General features: G+C 32.7%; 1 protein-coding gene across 1 annotated transcript in view; it reads left to right on the top strand.

Moving 5' to 3' along the window:
* The window catches only part of LOC118194980 (uncharacterized), a 237,792-nt gene that overhangs the window by 15,678 nt on the left and 201,721 nt on the right, over positions 1 to 20,393 (top strand). Inside the window, exon 3 of the mRNA XM_085810268.1 lies at positions 11,382 to 11,888. Coding sequence (XP_085666394.1) covers positions 11,382 to 11,888 — 507 coding nt within the window. The remainder of the gene's footprint in view (positions 1 to 11,381; positions 11,889 to 20,393) is intronic.

The following is a 20,393-nucleotide window of genomic DNA, read 5'->3' as shown; positions in this document are numbered from 1 at the left end:
GAGAGACTATGTGAATGTTGACATTCACTGGTGAAAGTCGACATTCTCCAGATTTCGGTGTTTCACCGTAACATATGTTTGTATGTGTGTGTGTATGTGTGTATGTAATAAAGCACTTCGAAATAATGATGGCGTAGAATATTGATGCATATTGAAAAGCAAACTCTGCAACAGCAGAAGATTAAATATTTATCTTCATTTCAATTGCCGTTTGCAACCACAGTTCACTTGGCACTCTATTCCGCCTATTGAAGAACATTTACATTTCTGATATTCTTGCCACAGGAAGACAGCAGAGAGGCAACGTCTCAGCGTGGACACAGGTAGAATCAAAAATACGCAGTTAATTCCAGTATGGCAGGTTATTAAGAGAAAGTTTCGGTGAAGTTCCGACTTTGCTACGTCACCAACGTTATGCAAGTCACGTGATATGGGCTGAGATAAAAATGACTCAGTTCAGAAATAGTTATTGCTATTTTTATAAGAGAGAGAAGAAATACCCAAATTTAAAATGAGTATTTACGAGGCTATTGATAATTTAAATTATAATTTTCATTTACATGTTCTCTCCGCCTTCAAAGAGAAAAATGTTTGGCGAGAGAAAAGCCTTTTTAAGAGATAAAGCGCTAAAGCATTAGAAAAGGAAGAGAAGTAATTTGAAAAATACAAATCATAAAATTTTGTCCAAAATAGTTGTTTAAATAACTGAAAAATAAAAGCTTTCATAATATTTTAGAGTCCTATCAAAATTTTCCATCCAAAGGTCTTTGTGTTTTAGAGTCCACATAATTATATTTTTTCAGGAAAGGCTTTTCAAACCTTGTCGCACACTCTCACAGTTATAAAACTTGTCTACACCCATTACTTATTTTTAATAATCACAACAGATTTCAAAATTTCATAACTAATTTTCATTATTGTGATTTATATTTTAACATTTGAGGACTAGGACCTGTTTCGACCCCCAATGGAAAAATATCTAATGTTCAAAAGTTCTAACGTCTAGCGAAAACGCAATGTGGAATTTATTGCAATTCATAGCAGTTGCGAATTTATATCGGCAACCTCTTCAGTATTTAGAAGTGAATCAAAAAAAAAGTGTTGTCTAAGTAACCAGCGAGTAATAAGGATAGGAACGTTCCCTAATTGATATCAAGTGCGCAGTTGAGTGGTCATTAAAAGTATTTTCAATTAAGCCAAGGTCATTTCTCCCTTCAAACACGGGTGCCTATCCGAACTTCGTGAAAGCATATTAAATATCTAAATTTATGTAATATAAATGATTCCACCAATGCTTAAATAATAACAATGTGCTGCAAGTGCAGCTGGAAATATCATATCGAAATTGCTTATTAATATTATTATACTGAAAATCTGAATGCATAATGCTGTTTCTTCTTGTATTGTATTAAAAGTATTTCCTTTTTTTAAGAAAAATCAAAAATTAAATTTATGGCATAAAAATATAAATTTTATAATTAATTAGAATTTTTTTTAATTTAATATTTTTCCCAAGGAAGATTATTAAATTCTGATGTGATTAAATTACTTTTTGAGTTATTTTTAAAATGCTCGAAATAATATTAAGAATTTTATAATTAATAATAAGTAAAATAGAATGCAGCTTAAATAGTTTAGAATACAAGCATGCAAAATGATAAAAAAATGTCTTGATTAATAATATAGGAAACACAGAAAATGTAATATTTAGCATTATCGTAATGAATATTAAAGGCTGCAATAATTTAAAAGCTGAATAATTGTGATGAAATTGAATGATTATAATGTAATTAATAAGTGAAATGGGTATAATTTCATGTTATGGTGATTGAATGTTATAATTATGGAGTGAATAATTGAAAATAAAGTATACAGTATGATGAGGGAGTACCGGTTTAGAAAGAGAGGACTATTATTAACTCTGTATAATAATTGTTCCTTTTACCCTCCACATATAAAATAAACTTTGAAGACTCCTACCTCATAATTTTTTCATATATAATTATTATTATTTGTGTTTCTTTTTTTGTATGTAATGGACTGTGGTTTTAATTTTTCATGTCTGATGAAATGTATTAATGCAGTTCACAAACCACAATTACCTTATGTAAGAAACGGATGCCTTTATAAGCAACTGCCAGAGCATCCCTTAGCTACTGATGAATGAATATATCGGTCAGGTTAAGTGGATTTGCCCATCAGGTGGATATATTAGTATTTAGAGAAAACAGTGGGGTCTTCTATTTTTAATTAAAAAATATCTTAATAATAATAAAAAGCATAATGTTAATAAAGGTATTTCGAATGATAATAAATAGAATAAGAATTAATTATAAAATTCTTAAAATGTGTTTTGATAATATACACTGACTACCAATAAGTATTTGGACACCTGTGCAAATGACGATATCTGCGGTCCTAAGGTACGTCACGGACTCCGCCGTTTTATATCGTTTAGGAAACAGCATCGACTTTAGTCGTATGCAAGATACCTCGCAGTTCGGAGCTCTCTGATTTCGAGAAAGGTATAATTATCGGGTATCACAAATATGGCCGATCCTTAAGGGAAGTTTCTAGCGATCTGAAGTACCCAAATTCGACAGTGGCCTATGTGATTAAGAAGTGGAAGGTGAGCGGTGATTGTCAGAATGTGCCCCGAGTCGGCAGACCAACGAAACTGGGAGATAGAGACCGACGAGTGCTGTCCAGAGAAATTCGGAAGAACCGCACCCAACCGATGGCCCTCATCCGCGAGGAATTTCAACAGGCATCCGGGAGTATTGTTTCAATGAATACCATCCGTAAGGAAGCACATCTGCTTGGTTTTCATGATCGTGCTGCTGCCCATAAGCCTTTGATCACAAAGTCCAACCGCGCTGCTCAGTTAATGTGATGCAAAGCACATCGAAATTGGACCGTAGATCAGTGGAAACGGGTTCTTTGGAGTGACGAATCAAGGTTCACCCTTCACCGTTCGGATGGCAGGGTATGGGTTTGGCGTCTACCTGGAGAACGTCTCCTGCCAGAATGCATTGTGCCAACAGTCAAGTTCGGCGGAGGTGGAATTATGGTCTGGGGGTGTTTCTCTGGTATGGGCTGGGACTCTTGGTCCCCATTCATGGTAAGCTCAACTCCGATGCCTACTGCACTATTTTGGATGACAATGTGCTTCCTACGTTGTGGCAGTTTTACGGGTTGGACCCCTGTTACTTTCAGAACGACAATGCCAGTTGTCATGTTTCGACGTTAACCAAGGCTTGGCATGGTGCCAATGGAGTTCATCGAATGGACTGGCCTGCCCAGAGTCCAGACCTGAACGCTATCGAGAACGTCTGGGACGAGTTCAGGGGTGCACTACCCGTGCAAAATCGGTGAAGGAACTTCTATGTCTTCTCCAAGCCGAGTGGAAGAAAATATCACTAGCTGTCATACAAAGACTTGTGGAAAGTATGCCCTGGAGGGTCCACGCTGTAATTACCTCTCGTGGAGGCTCTACCAACTATTGATTTTGAATAAAGTTAGTTTTTCTTTTCTATTGCAGGTGTCCAAATACTTATTGATAGTCAGTGTACAATTATTAACGGATGTATTCATAATTTGTATATGTATAATATTGCGTGGATAATTTTAAAATGCCTTCCCTAAACAATTGTGGAGATTCTAAACTGAATTATGACAATAATATTTCCAAATTTTATTTTTTTAATCTCACTTTGGTTTCTTTTTAACTAAAGTTTTTCTTAAAATTATTACTGCGGAGTAATGTAAAATTACGTTTAATAAATTTCTTGATTATACAACTTTAATTTTAATTTTATATATTTATTTGTATTATAAGTATGCAATGTAATAGAATTTTTATGCTGTTGCACTGAATTGAAACTTTATCATATAATATTAAAAACCAGTTACCTTTTATAAGGAATAGAGGTTTTTATGTGTCATTTTATTTAATCATCTTACAGCCATCAGTGCGTAGTCACGTTGATTCGCTTGTACAGCCCCTGTCATTCTTTTAAGGGTGATTATTATATTAGATTTTGTTTGTTTTATATATTAAGAGTTACATTGCTCTATGATAAAAAATTCCGAATTTCTTTTTTAATGCGTAAAATATAATTTTAGAACTATAATATATTAGAAACTTTTTTTTTTTGTGTGTGTGTGTGTGTGTGTGTGTGTGAGATTTTTCAACTGATTATAAAATTCATGATTCTCGAGATTCTTCTCAAGAACTCTGAACATTCTCAATGGTTGATATTTCAAATTCAGAACATTTAAAGAAAAACTTTCAACAATATTTCAAGAATTTTACAAACTTATCTCTCAGAGACTTTCAAATTGAACTTTTGATTGAAAGTCCATTTCCAAATTATATATTTTGTTACTAAATTTCTAAATTATATCTCCGTATATTTTCTATATTCAAATATGAAAAGGTTCATGAAACAAATGATGGAACTAAACTCTATGCCTCTGAAGCACTTTGTTTTCTCATTCCAATTGTAATTATAATATATAGTTTACAAAATGTCACCTTCTTTGCTAACCCTAATGCTTTCTTTTTAATAGGCGTTTCTTTCGCCAAGCCTTTTTGTCTTTGAAAGGGACGGCAATTTGTAAATTATAAAATATAAAACAAAATTATTGAATTTAATTGGAACCAATAGGACTCTTTAGACATTTAAATTCATAAATTTTTACTAAACATATCCCCGCTTCAAAGATTCACTTTGCACTATTTTGCGTCACTCTGCCGCATGTTATGTCATTCTTTACCTGTCATGTATCTGCACTGCGACATCTTTAGCCCAATCGCTGCTCCGGATTATCATAAATACTTTCCAGCTATAAATACAACCGAAGTTAGTACGCATTGCTTTTTCTCGATTGTTTGAATAAACCCCGTCTCTCGTTTCACCTTCTTTCTTTATTATCTGAAATGTAAACTGTGTATAGAGAAGTTGTGGAGCGCGTTAGCATCCCTAGTTTTATACAAGTTTTAAGCAAAAAATATATTTCTGAATAATGTTTCCTGTGCAAAATAAAAATGATGTTTTAGCCATCAAGCCAGTTGTGGCTTTCGCACCAGTCTTTATTTCAGCAACAGTCTTCTCAGCCACGACTAAAACTAGTAACTGTGTATATTACAACAATTTAACCTGCGCCATTTCAAAATTAATCCTGATGATACGATCTTACGTAACACAGTAAGTGGTCTAGATGGGCTCGAAAATCCTTAGTTATCCACTATGGAGGCTTAGTTTAAAAGAAGGAAGGTTTCGGTTTGGAAGTTTGGACTAAGTTCCAAATTAGATACGTTATCACCGTTATGTAAAGGATGGAAAGGTGAAATACCAAAATGAAAATGAAAAAGGTTACTGCCAATTAAAGTTAGAAGTTCTGCTTTGCATATTTTTATCTTTACATATTTATATATAAATTAATTGGTATCTTACTTATTCGACTTATGTCTATCTACAAAATATATATATAAAGTCTTGCATGTTTTTATGGTATATGTTGTTTGCTTTAAAATTGCATTTTCAATGGCTTGTTTATCATGAAAAATTAAACCAGTGTTTTCTATATCTTAGGAATATAATCGCAGAACTTTCTTGTCGCTTCTAGCGCCAGTTTTGCTGTAAGTAGAGTCATTTTCAAGATCAAATAAACTAATTATTTCAAATGAATGTACAATAATGCAAATAAACGCAAATATTTACACAAATCTGCAACAGATGTATATGCAATAAATTTATCACATTATAAAAAATATTTGAGTTCGAAATTTTTATTATTTGTGTCACAGGTATGTAACAGTGTTAGAAAACGTCGATTTCGACTTTTAGATGAATTTCTCTTAATTCCTTTTTTTCTTAAGTTATTTTATATGCAAGCAAAATCTGCGATGAAATAGCCTCTTAATGATGCTATTGCTTTATGCGTAAAGCAGGGATATATTTTTAATTTATCTTATGTTGTGCAGATAACCCGTTGATTAAACTTGGCATGGTTCAATAGAAAGTGAGAATGTAAAATATTGGACACGAAATGTTCCTTCACACTGTTGGCTACAGAACGCAATAAACTTCTCTGAGAAACGTTTTCGTGATACTGTGGCATTCTTTACATTCTTACTGCAACTTTTTCTTTTGAAACTGGGAATGTCTTTTCCAATAATATAAGACGATAAATCACTTTCCCGCTGCTTTTTGAGACCTGCTTTGCTTTGTTGTTTGTTCCGATCTTTTGATATTTTGCGTTTCCCACAAGGACTTGAACTTTTCATTTCAAAGGATGCGAAGCGCCATGAGGATTTCTTAGTTGGATTTGCATTCAAAATAGATGCACGTATAATTAATTTTTCAGCAAAAATAAATTTCGTAATAAAACATAACAATTATGATCAGAGCTAAATTTTACTAATTTGTTTCAAATGGTATCTTTATTAGTAAGGAAACTCTAGCCACTCCCAGACGGTATAGTGGTTAGGGTACTATACCGAAGGGCCCGGAGAAGGAATGAATGTTTGTAATGGTATAGAGTCTTTGAGGCATGGGGCACTACAAATAATGGCGAGCCAAAAGTTCTCTCGTGTGGTTTGGTGGAAGACCCTTGGACCACCTTGTTCTCCCTCAAATTAGGTTGGAAGTAAAAGTTCAGCCTCCTTGAGGTGGCAACCACTCTTTACTAATTTTAAAGGTTTAAAAATAAAACATTTTTCTTCATTACAGAAGTGCAAAAAATGCCTTTTTTGGACTCTTGTAACTGAGGAAGAGGGTTCTGTATTTAAACTTTCCAAACTAGTCCTGAAAATTTACAAATATTGCGCTAATTCTAATTGCCTTAAGCCCTCCAATAAATTCACGGACAAGACAACAACAACAAGGAAATTCTAAAAGATAAATAAGAATCTCAAAATAACATTAAATGATTTTTACCTTAATTAATTTTCATTCTATTCAAAATTTTTCTTAATAAAGATTAATTACTGTTTTGAAAATTCTTGTAAAAATATGAACCTAAAAGTGTAAGTTTTGCAGAGTATATATACTTAAAAAAAGAATTTTATTTTTTAGAGTGCAATTTCGACTAGAAAAGTCGATTATTTGATGGAAATGAACTGCTCAAAACTGCCTATTTAAGGGGCATTTTTACAAAGATCAGTGAAATCTCATTAAAATGTTAAGGGTTAACTTATCTGAAATCTCATTAAAATTTTAAGGGTAAACAAGTAAATGTACTTACTGCTCACGAAAGAAATTATTACTTTCTACAAAAAAATAGAATTTTGGATGATTTGTGTGCGCTTGACTATTTCCGAATAACAGAAGTCTCTTCAGCAAAGAAAGGCGGTAAAATAAGATAGACATTTATTGAAGAAATTATTCAGCAACTAAAACGTTTGAGTGAAGTTTTTAATAAGTATTTCCGTAATGAGGTGCAGATTAAATATCAAAATGAATTCTGGAATCAAAATGCATTTACTTAAGACGAGATAACATGAATAACGATTATTGGAGGGCTTAAGGCAATTAGAATTAGCGCAATATTTGTAAATTTTCAGGACTAGTTTGGAAAGTTTAAATACAGAACCCTCTTCCTCAGTTACAAGAGTCCAAAAAAGGCATTTTTTGCACTTCTGTAATGAAGAAAAATGTTTTATTTTTAAACCTTTAAAATTAGTACTGCACATTTGCGAATATTACGCTGATTCTTGTGGCCTTAACGCCTCCAATATCCCATTTATAGTCAATGCACCACTTTAGACCGTGTCAGCAGAAGAATACGAAACTTTTGTTTAAAATGACATCCGCTTCATCGTTGCAAGAAACATTTAAATTTATGTCATTAGTGGAATTCTGGTGCATTTTAAAAAAATGGACATAGTAACTTGTAAAAACGTTGGGTTGGCACTTTTACTGTTTGCAACTAGTACATGACACGAAGTTGTTAGCTGCGTGTGTCGACACAAATTAAACAAGAATTGATGCAACAGACGTAGCATACCTTGATGTCGAACTTGACATGAAAATTAAACTTTCATCTATAAGACTTAATATTAAGTATATCTGCGATAATAAAAAGCAGAACCACTGATCTCATTAAAATTAAAACATCCTGTTTGAACACGTTATTTAAAGAGCTTTTGGGTAAATTTTTAAATTTCGTTTTGAAGCAAATGAATATTATTTGAAATAATTGTCATTTTTGTTGCAAATAACTCGTTTACAGAATGTTGCATTGAATCCATACTGTTGCAGCAAACTAGGGGTTGCATGATAAAAATGGACATTAAAAAGTGTTCCAATTAAAAGATTAAGGAAAAGTTTTAAAAAGACTAAGAAACGCTGCCTTAATAAAGAAGAAAATTGCAAAAGGTAACACAAATGAAGCATAATATATGAAATAATTTTAAATAAAATTTGAAAATACTTGACATAGATTTTTAGTTTCTTAATTTTAATTTGATCTGTTTATGTATCTGCATAATTTTCATCATTACTATAGGCAGTAACGTATCTCGCTTTATTTATTTATTTGAAAACATACAGATTCCGCGTGCACCACATATGTACAACACGGGGCTTACAGCAGTAAGTTAACTAAAACACTAAAAGTTGTCAAATATATTTGTAGACATAACGAAGCAAAAAATATAAATATTATATTTCAATTTTTCTTTTGAAGAATGTCATATATTTTTCTGTTTGGGAGCCGTGTTGCGGTTCATTAGGCATGTTTAAACACTGAATATCACACAAAACTATTATGTCATTCAATTAAAATTTATTTTGCTGATCAGTGTAGTTCAGCAACTTATCTACATACGCCGATGTTTGCTGAAGCTCACTGTTGTTATTTAAACTACAGGGTATTTCTCTCGCCTTCTGCCCACCAGCGGCAGAGCGGTAATGTCGCTGAACACTGGTAGTTCGGTCCGAGGTTCGAATCGAGTAAACGGGCTGGCTGCATGGGCGCTTTCGTGATTTTCCCCATGTGTAACGTGTATACGAGCCAGTTTCCCTTAGAATGTCCTCCACGAAGGTATCCCTGCCCTTAGGCAGATAGCCTCTCGAGGCTTTGCTATTTATCCACACAAACAATTTCTTCCGCCTTCTTGGTATGCCTTCGTGGTGTGGTGGTCCGCACGCTGGGCGCGCATTCCAGAGGTCCGCGGTTCGATTCCTGGGGAAGGCGGTAGCTCATTTTTCATCTTGCCTACTTCCAAATTACCTAATGTCTCTACAAAACTACTGCTTATCCCTAATTTATTTATTCCTTGAATAATATTTCAAACAGTAGCTTGTGCTGAAGAGAGATTGTAGCCTTAATCTCAATAGTCATTTACGAGCCAGTCTTCCCCCTTTTCTTCATTTACATTTGTCAGTCCAAGACGTCATTAATGATTCAAGAATATCCGAGGCTGTAGACTCTTCTCTATCCAAACTTTCTAGATTATCAATAATCAATTTTTCATTTTTTTCCTTTTCTAAATTATAGTTCAGCTGTTAAATGTATTTCAATATAATCCCTTTTATAGCATTTAAACTTATGAATTCCTTAATTTCATAATAATATCTGACTCTCTATCATGAAAAGATGGTTCAGTAGGACTTCTTCGGCTCTTCTCAGTAACTGCATTTTTGGCAATTCCTTTTTGTTAAACAGTTTACTAACTTCTGGGACAAATTTCTTATGGAACCAGTTTGTAAACCTTTTGGTATTTATCCAAGCAAATGATTAAGAATCATAATAAAAAATGATTTTATTTTTTAAATTCATTTCAAAAATTTAATGATATTAGATTTTACTACAATAAAATGCTTCATTCTCAAAATTTCGAAAATATTTGTTCTGCACGTCGTTGTTAATTTCTGTTCAGATGGTTTGTAACTTTTTCCTGTTTTTGTGCTAACGTTTTAGTCGGAAACGTTTTAGTAGAGTTCTAAAAGGTAACCTTCTCATCGGCAATGAAAATTGGATGAAGGGTACTTATCGTTTTCTAACTTAATTATTGTAATTTTTGTAAGCAGTACATATACGACGAGAAAGTTTTAGCAGAAGGTGAATATTGTTCATACTTTGACATTTTCATTTCAATCTGTATTTCTCCAAGAATTCAATTCTCTCCTTCTGTGCGAACAAAGAGAGAAATTCAGATTCTTAACATTGGATAGTTTAAAATTTGCACTATTGGTCTCCGGACATAACAATATCTGATTTCTTGCTAATTTATCCTCTAGAATTCTTCAAGATACCAAGAATAGTTGCTACCGCTCCAGATTTTATCAGTATTTCGGTAGAAAATATTTATACCAATGCAGATTAGCGGCATTAGTGTGTGGGCGTTAAATAAGCTAGAGCTTTACGTCAGCGGTGCCAACCTTGTGCTTGCGAGCACAAGTATTCTCGCCGATCATTTTGTATGTGCTCGCCAGCCCGATTAGGTATTATGAACAAAAAATATTTTAAAACTAACCATTCATTTATATTTCTTAATTGTTAAAATATGGTAAGCATTTAAAGTCATAAGAGATATCTTGCGAGACGTTAAATAAATAATCGACTGCTGACTGATGAACTTGATAGCGAACATGGAATGTTACTGCTTCATTCCGATGTTGAATGGCTCAGCAGGGGAAAAGTACTTAAACGATTTGTAGAACTTCTTTCGTTAATAAAGCAGTTTTGGGAATCCAGAAAGGAAAGTTATAAAGAATTGCACGATAATAATTGGTTATCTGATCTGTATTTTCTCACGGATAAAACAGTTAAACTGAGCAAACTGAACGAAGATCTCTAGGGAAAAGAAAAAAAACCTTTTTTCAATTGACTGGGACTGTTACTGCTTTTCAGATAAAGTTAAATTTGTGGATAAACCAGATGAAAGAAACGAATTTCACCCATTTTTCAGAATTTATCAAGCCATATTAATAACAATAAGGCAATTGAAACAGAGAAATACTCGGAAATCCTAAATGCACTGAAAAATAATTTTGAACTCCGCTTCTCTGATTTCCATAAAGTTCAACCAATATTATTATTCATCTCAAAACCATTTGCCAAAATTAATATTTAATATGTATGACATAAGACTATAAATATGTTTAACAAAAATGTTGATGTTTTCGAAATGTGCTTGCGATAGGCCAAAGGTTGGGCACCATTGACTTAACGCTACACATCCTCGTAAAATGTCTTTTACAACAGACTTTCATCTTTTCTGTAATATGTTTTTTATCAATTGTAACGTGTTTTTTTATAAGAAACACAAGATATTCAAAGAAGTAAAATCTCCATTTTCTTGAAACAAATTACTAAATTGGGAACTTTGAATGAATCATAGAAAATAATCCGTTTTATTTTTCTTGCAGGTCGAAGTTCTAGAAAACGCCCGTTCCCTCAAGTTCCTTGGTTGCTTCCCAAATCCTCAAGAAAGCTCTCCTTGTACGAAGAATTCTATCCTCTTCTCCTGTATCCACAAGAAAAAGCACAAATCTCAGCACCAGCAACAGCGACGGTCCAGCAGCGATGAGAATATTTACGCCCCACCCACCGAAATTGGAAGCCCCACCCCTTACGATACCGACCGAACTTGCGAGACGGACGAAACTCGCTCCAAGGATGACATCTGTAGCACAGATGACGAGGAGTATATTCTGTCCGGCTTTCGGAAGAGGCCAAAAACCTTTTATTGTGATCCAAACAGGTCTCGAGAATCCGAGGTATCTTCAGTTGGCTCTGTCAGGGCAAGAAGGAAACTGGAGAGTTCGGCCAGTTTCGGAAGTCAACAGAGTTATGAAGAAAGCGAAGCCGAGTTTGTGGCAAGGAATGCAAGACGACCTTCTCAGCTGAACATCACAGAAAGGAGTCGGAATGACGTATGTCACTTTGAGCTTATATATGTAGTTTAGGTAATTGATTACGACAGAACATTTTTAACATGTCTGCCTTATAATGACTTGCTTTCAGAAACGAATTTCTGTAGATGAGGGCATTTGTTTATTTGCCTTGCACATGGAAAAAACTTTTAAATAACTAACTTGTTCACAAGGAATTCAATCCTAAACAAATATATCGGTATACTATAATTTTAATCCTTTGGATAATCACAAGGAATGCCTGCGCTTCAATTAATTCTTATATTTGGATAAAAGTTAATTGTCCAGTTAGCCCGCCTATAAGACGCTCTAGCATATAAGATTTTTTAATCTTTGTAATTTAACAGTTCTTTTCTCAAAGGGAAACAGGATTTTGCTTTATAGAAGCCTTCTTATGCTGATATGATGATGTGCAATAAACGTAATTATTTGGTCAACCGTACCTTTGGGGCTGATGCCCCAAGCATATTTTGGTATTGAGATTGAAAAAGCCAAAATTGAAGAACTCTTTCTTAAATTGAACTGTGCTTCATTTAATTCTTGTACTTGGATAAAATTCAGAATAATTTTCCAGCTAGCCCGTTCTCGCATTTAGACAACTTTGTAATTTAACAATTCTTTTCTCAAAAGGAAAATAAGATGTTGATTACACATGCCTTCTGATGCATGAGACAAATATGACAAAGGTATTGTGGAAAGAAAACAATAAATAAATAATTATTATTTGGTCTAGCATACATTGTAAAGTAGGTAGCGTTGAGATTCAGAAAGCCAAAATTTTTCAATTTTGGTTAATTGATTGATAATTTCCTTGATATTTTCAATTATAAATTTTGACATTCTTTCCATATAATCAATATTCCAATACAAATTATGTAACTTCAAGGACAAATTATTTTTCGGATGTGTGAATAGCACGTACAAAGCCAGCAAGTTTCAAAAGCATATTTTAAAGGAAGATGTATAATGTATTAATCGGATCATTACAGGAATGTTATGCAAAAACGTAATTTACATGTACTATTCAAAAAAAAAAAAAAATAGAACGTTCAAACAAAAATAATTGATTCTGACATTTTAAAAATTTAGAATATTGCTTATATTATTTTCAGAACCTGGGTAATAATAATCTATAGGAAAACGTAAAATTGTTCACGATTTATTGGATGAATAAATTTCACAGAGAGTAAGAAGAAACATTTATCACACTCCCATAGTTTATTCAACAAAAGAACACGATATGCAAGTTTTACGAGCTAAGGAAGTAAAGACGTATATTTGCTAAAAACAGGTAAAACACTAGGCAGGAATGAACAACTGCATGCTATTGAATGAAGAGCGATTGTCGTTGCTTTATTTTTCAGAATAATTTACACATATTCAAAATGTTAGATGGTTATTAAATTAGAATTGATTGCTTTTCAAAATTATAATAAACTATCTAAGGTTAAATGTTTAATTTCTTCTCTTGTCGAATAAATTGGAAGTAGTTATTCTCTTAATGCTTTCAATTACCTGTTAAATTCTGCTCATGTGAAATTTAGCCTTTTCGCCAAAACGCAAAATTTGTAAAGCAATATAATTTAGTTTTAATTTCGAAATATGATTAAACATACCAGGCTTGAGAACGCTTCTAACGCTAAAGCAGGTACGTTATTAGAAACCAAAATGAATGACATAAGAGCCAATATAAGTACCAAAATAATAGCAACAATTTAAATGAATTTTAGGATGCAGATAAAATCTTTTTTAAGGTTGCCGCTGATATATTGGCAATATCAAAGATCACAAAGAAGAATAAATCGAGATTCTATATATTATTCGTTTTAAATATCCTATATTTTTTTTCTTTAATGAGCTTTTTTTGCTTTACAATAATTTATAAATATGATTGCGATATTGATGAAAATCCTAACCACTCCCTATTCTCCTTACACCTTTTAAAATACTGAATATGTTTTTATTATTATAATAGCTGATGGTAAAGCAAAGCATCTAATTTCTTTATTACATATAGTGCATCTATAAGCAGTTTTAAAATTTATTCTCGTAATATATTCTACAAAGCATTTCTTAATAAGATATTTCAATTTCCTTCCTAAAATATTTCAACTTATGAACAGAATTTTCTACATAGTTCGTTACTTACGTTGATCCAATGCGCATCTTTGTCTTGGATCCGAAAACTAAAAGAAAATGTTGCTATTTTGCTATAGAGCGGAAAAACTTCAGCGAAATATTTGAAATGTTGTGTAAAGCATACATGAATCACACATTGACATAATCCAATATTTTTTGCTTGTGTAAAGGATTTAATGATGGATGAGAAGATGTTAATAACGAAACCAGCTGTGGTCGTCCTTCTCAAATGATAAGAACATTGGAAGTGTTTGATACCTGTTTCTTTGAAATCGTAGTTCATTGCTTCGAATAATAGCTGATGAGATTAACATCAGCAAAAACACTAGCCACAAAATTATTCTGGAAGATCTTGAAAAACGGAAACTTCTTGTTTCATCCCAGACGCATTAGCTGCAAAACAGAATTTTTAACATCGTAATTTAATCCAAACACGTTTTGACTTAGATGAAACTTGATGCTTTGCTTATGATTCTCAGACAGAACAACTTTCGTTGCCAAAGAAACTTCAGAAATCTTCAAACAAGATTATGTTGGGGATCTTTTTTATATTTTTTAATGGAAAACCATAATTCCAAAATAATTTGTTCCTAAGGGATAGAAGGTAAGTAAAATTATGAAGAAAACTCAATGTGTTAATAAATTAATAACTAAAAAATCTGATGTGTACACCACATGACTTCCTTGTACGGAATAATAAATTATACGCATTTTTTCTTGCAATTTATTTAAACTTATTAGATTGAATTAAACCTGCTTCGCCGACAGCGCATAAATGCATTCTTTAAAATTCACTTTGTTTACCATAGCGACACTCTGGCGCTAGCTTCACTTAACAGCATTATATTTCGTTCATATTATAACTCTGAATGCACAAAATTTATAACATTTAAAGAATTATCTAATCGTTGCCACATGTTCTATTCAAATACTATAATAAAGCTAGAACTATGTATAAAAGAAATTAAGCAAACAAAACAAAAAAGAAACAGTTTTTCACAGACGATTGAGTATTTCTCATTCAATTAATTCCGTTATCACTTCGCGACAAGGCAAAAATGCATAAAAACTCAAAATATCTGTATTAAAAATTACGAAGTAAATTTTAAACGCTTGTTTCCTCGAAAAAAGTCAAGAAAGATTAAGTATGATTTAATTGGCAATAATAAATGAATGCGTTATCTTTGTTTTGCGAAGCTAAGTTTCTCTAAATTGGCAACAAATCCGCTAGTCTCCTGTTTCAAATGTAAACATTAATGGCCGCCATCAAATTAGGCTTAGCGGCACTTAAACAATTTTAAAATTGTTGATAATTCTAAAAATATATATACAGATTTATTAAAGGCACAACCGGAAGATAAAAACAACATAATTCAATCGTTTTAAAGCAAAAAATGTACAATTTACAAACATATAAAAGTAAAGAAACTGAGATCACTGAGCCAGATAACAGAGTGGATATATATTTTTAATATATTTATATACGCTATTATGTAAAATATATATACGCTATTATGTAAATTTATATACGCTAAAATTTATATACGCTATTATGTAAATCTAAAATGTACAATTTACAAACATATAAAAGTAAAGAAACTGAGATCACTGAGCCAGGTAACAGAGTGGATATATATTTATAATATATTTATATACGCTTGGCGCGGCCGATTGAAACCAAAATACGAGGTTCACATCTACATGTTATAGTAGTCTTATATACAAAATTTCAACATTCTGAGGCTACTCGTTTTTGAGTTATGCGAGATACGTACGTACGCACGTACGTACATACGTTCGTACAGACGCCACGAAAAATTCTCTTCAGAATTCATTTTAAAGCAGTTTTTTAGCTTTTTTGGAGGAAAAGAGTCTTTTATTCTTCCTTACGTACAGATATCACGCAAAAACATCGTTAAATTGCATTCGAAAGCGGTCAAAGTGGATATTTTGGTTGAAATATGCTGCCTGAAGCTTTTCGCGATTACAATACTTCTTTTTTACTTCGTACAAGGAAGTAAAAATCTAAAAATATGAAATGAATAACTCGTATCTGATATACCATTGGCCACCTTCTCACAATTTCATTGTCATGAAGTATTTTCTAGCAAAGAAAATTGTCACAGTTTTCTGTCCCACCCTTCACTTAGTCACCAGGTTTGGCACTTGCATACTACTGTCTCTTTGCTAAACAGAAGCCGATCCTGAAAGGTCTTATTTTAATAGCACTGAAAGAAATCAGAAATCTGTAATCAATAAATCTAGATCAGTCCTACGGAAAAATCAATCAACGGTATCAACGTGCCAAGTATTATATAGACTTATAAGAATTATATGAAGGAAGAATATTGTTTGAGTATGAAGAACGTTTGTCGTAAAAACTTCGAATAGGCATTTCTGAATATTACAATTCTTTCTTATTTGTATTCGCTTTTCATTTCTTCATTCTCTACCGTACACATGATAAACGTGCTTGCCATAAAATGTTCGCATTTGTGTTATGTTCAACCAAAACAAGTTTTCGGGAACAGGTGTTCTCAATCAACCATGATTTGCATATTCCTGAAACCAGAAAGCAGTATCCTGAGAAACTTACATGCGAGTAAGAGAAGAGCATGAACGGGCAGCGGTTGAGCGTGTTGCCAGGAAGTGCATTTAAAAACAAATTATTTAAATAATTTATTTCTTCTGGATAAAACAATAACGAAATTAAAAATGGGCGAACATAAACAACAAATTAATTGATGGCAATTTTCCGAACACCCTGAGGCCACATTTTCTGATAGTCTTCGAACATAATTATTACTTTTTAAAACTAAAAATGAGTACTCTGTTCCAGAAATAGTATTTTTACTTTTTTAAATATGTCAGACATAGAAAGGTGAATTTAGAAAAAACAATATAATGAAATTAAGAAAACACAAATATTCGACAAGTAGGTTGACACAACCGTGGGCATTCATTAAATGGCATTTTTCCATGCTTAAAAATATCTTTCTTTATATCAGGCTTAAAACTTCAGAAGTTTAATACTGGAGAAATTCAATTAATTTCAACTGTAATTTAACTAAGCATAATGAAAATATCAGTCAGGGGTGGTTGGAAAAAATATTTTCATAAATGAAATTATGGTCTTAAATATAAACAGGGTCTTAATTTTATTTTTCAGTCTAGAAAGTTTAAATATTACTAAAAATTTCATAATTTTTCTTTCAATTTTCTGCATTAATAACTCCTGTCAATCAAGTAAATTGTCCAGTTCTTGTATTGAATAAATTGTTTAGTTAAATTTTCTCTTCAGCCTAAACGCGGTCTTGAAAAATGCCACCTTTTTCAAACATTTAAGCCATCTAATCATATACCAGACACCTGACTATACTATATTCTATTACGTGAAGTCAAGAGATAGTGATATATCTACTGAATATATATATATACTCATTATGTTTTAAATACATTTTAAGATAGGCATTTCAAATCACTGTGCTAATTGGTTAGCTAGCAACTGGTAGAGACCGACATCCAATCAAACGTGCTCATGTGCAGGAATCAGTGTATCAACTGAATGCTCGTCTAGACGATTTAAAAATGGCAAGTCAATGCATTGAAGTTTCATATGAGTGGCAACAAGCCGATCCTAAACTACTGAAGGCGTTTAGGATCGAAGGCGACGCGCGAAGGAAATGCAGAACATCCTAAGGCACGGAAACTAAGATCGCTCCACAGCAATGAGGTATAAAGAAACCAAATTAATGCCCATCTCGCGGAGCGGAGGTTACCAGATACTGAGAACCCCATTTTAAAGCGCTGCAATGAATGGCGGCAGTAATGGACTCTTCATCACGGGACGTATATATGGAGTTCCTTGGAAAATGGCTATAGATACAGAAACCAATGTTATCGTCATCCGAAAACTCCATGCTGATAACATTGGTGTAACTCCAAACTGTGCTCTGGGATAAAACCGACATCGATGGAAAGTTAAAAAAGAAATTTCTGATACGTCATAATGAAATATCCTAAGAACTATTAACAGCTCGAAAGGATTACCATTAGTCTCGGCACTCGTTGACCTATGGAGGACCGTTATTCGGGTAGGTGAAAGTTGCCGAGGTAAGTTATACGACGAAAGTCATTAGGGAAGATGAAGTGGTTGCAGCATGTACTCTAGTGACCTGCGTTAAACGAACCAACAGTCCTCCAGACGCTGTCTTTGTCTTTTCATGTATGAAATTTTATTTGTACACCGTAATTGCTCATCTAAGGAAGATAATAATCTGATATCATTAAAATTAAGATTAAACATGAAATGCAGTATTGTAACTCGAGCTCTGATTTTTATATTGAGTGAAAATTTATCTTCAATGTCATCATCTGACACTGAAGGCAGAAATGACCAACTGTTTGAAAAGTTGTGCCTGTGTTGACATTATGCAAAATTACTTATAAAATCTCAAGCTTTACACGTGCTCAGTTGCAAACTTTTGTTCTGTTTTGAGTGAGTAGTGTTATCAATGCAAAATGGTGGGGAATGATTTTAAACTTGGCTAAAATGTAGTTGAACATTTGTGAAAGCAGTTTTTAGAAAGTTAGCCAGCTACCAAAATGGTCGACCACGAAATCAGCCTCAGCCGAAACAGTTTTACAGCTGTCACAATAAAATCATGATGCGTTTTAACTGCTGATAAACCCTTTACAAAAGAACAGCATTCAAGAATGAGTACCCTAAAGCTAGCTTAATGATATATATGCTGGTATTTTAAATAGACCAGCTCTGTGCTTTACACTACTAGAAAGAATATGTCGCTTTGATTCATAGCGGTATGTTGCATCAGATTACAGAGTCTGAATTTCTCTTCATAGACCTGGCACAGTCTGGGAGGCAAATTACGGACATTGATTGGTTTATCACGACTAAAAGTCATTTACTCAATCATTTGGCCTAATTTTGTCCATAAAGCAGTTTTTGTTTTATTCAAAATAATCCTTTTTGTTGATAACTTTTTAAAGAGCATCGTACTATGATTCAGTCTCTAGTTCTTTGCTACGATGAAGTAACAAAATTAATGAAATTTCAAGAGATGGTTTATATTACTTTTAATAATAGCTATCAAGAGACACATTTAGATTATATCGATTTTCATTTACTTTTTCGTTTATATTTTATTTTGCTTAAGTATAGTAAAAAAGATAGGATGACAATGGGCATGTCTCAGATAGAATTTAATCTTGATTTCTCAGTCGCTCTTCTAACAAGAAGTCTACAGAATTTGTCACTATTTTTGCCTATTCCATCACCCTTTTATCCGCCGTTGCCAATTAAGAGTAACATCCTGCCCAATAATAGGTTGCTTCTCTTACTATCTTATCGATTTCTATTTCATATGTTGTTTGTTTAGCTTCTTTTCTATACACAGATCACGATGCGATTATATTAGTCTCACAGCAAATTTTTATTTATTTGTTTCTTTAACGTATGTCAGATCTGGTCTTATTGATAATCAATATCATCACACTGATGATATCAACTATTGCTTTTTTGTCGTATTCTGTCTTCTAAGCCAGTAGAGAAAGCTACAAGAAAAACATCCTGAATCTAATACCATTTCCTACAATTATTTCCCAAGAGGATTTGTAACGTTTTCGAGGATAAAAGCAACCTTTTTTAATTTCTCAATACTTAGTACTTTTACTTTTTCCAATCACAATAATATAAAATTTCATACTGTATGCTTTGAAAATTAGTACTTTCAACTATTAAGATCACCAAAATATATTATTTATTTGAAAAGAGAAATACCTTTGTAAAAGGTACGTGAACTGCATGAAATTAAACTTTAAAATTACCCTTTACAAGGATGCTAGTTTTAATTTTAGTAATAATAATTAAGCTGATTAATCTCTGGTACCTTTGTATTGATTTTTAGCCCAAAGGCTCGTTAGCACAGAAGAGCTATTTAATATCGAAACGGCATTTTGCGTCGAATAACTAAACGCGTTTAACCACTCTTCGAATTGTTGCCACCAAATAGTTATTCATGTATTATATTTAAAGAAATTAAAGAATGAAGAATCTGCATGAATGTATGTATATTTCTCCCACTGTGAAAACACAACGGTACCTAGACCCATCAAATTCTGAATAACGTAGTACTCCACTACGAATATGGGCACCTGGAAACTAGAATTTTGTATATGTTTTATTATCTATTTCATATTTTCTAAAACGTTAATTAATTTTTTATTAACAAACTCGATGATTTGAAAGTGAACAGTGGCAACACTGAAGGAAAAAAATATTTTTATCTCCAGTGCTCGAAGCTGCCTATCAGAAGTTATAAAGATGTTCTGTTTTTAAATATTTTA

The sequence above is a fragment of the Stegodyphus dumicola genome, chromosome 2, assembly GCF_044657685.1.
Source record: "Stegodyphus dumicola isolate Sdum_Otavi_A_Nest chromosome 2, ASM4465768v1".
NCBI classification, from domain to species: Eukaryota; Metazoa; Arthropoda; class Arachnida; order Araneae; family Eresidae; genus Stegodyphus; species Stegodyphus dumicola.
Note: the sequence above shows the minus strand (reverse complement) of the source record. Positions and strands in the feature narration are given on the sequence as shown.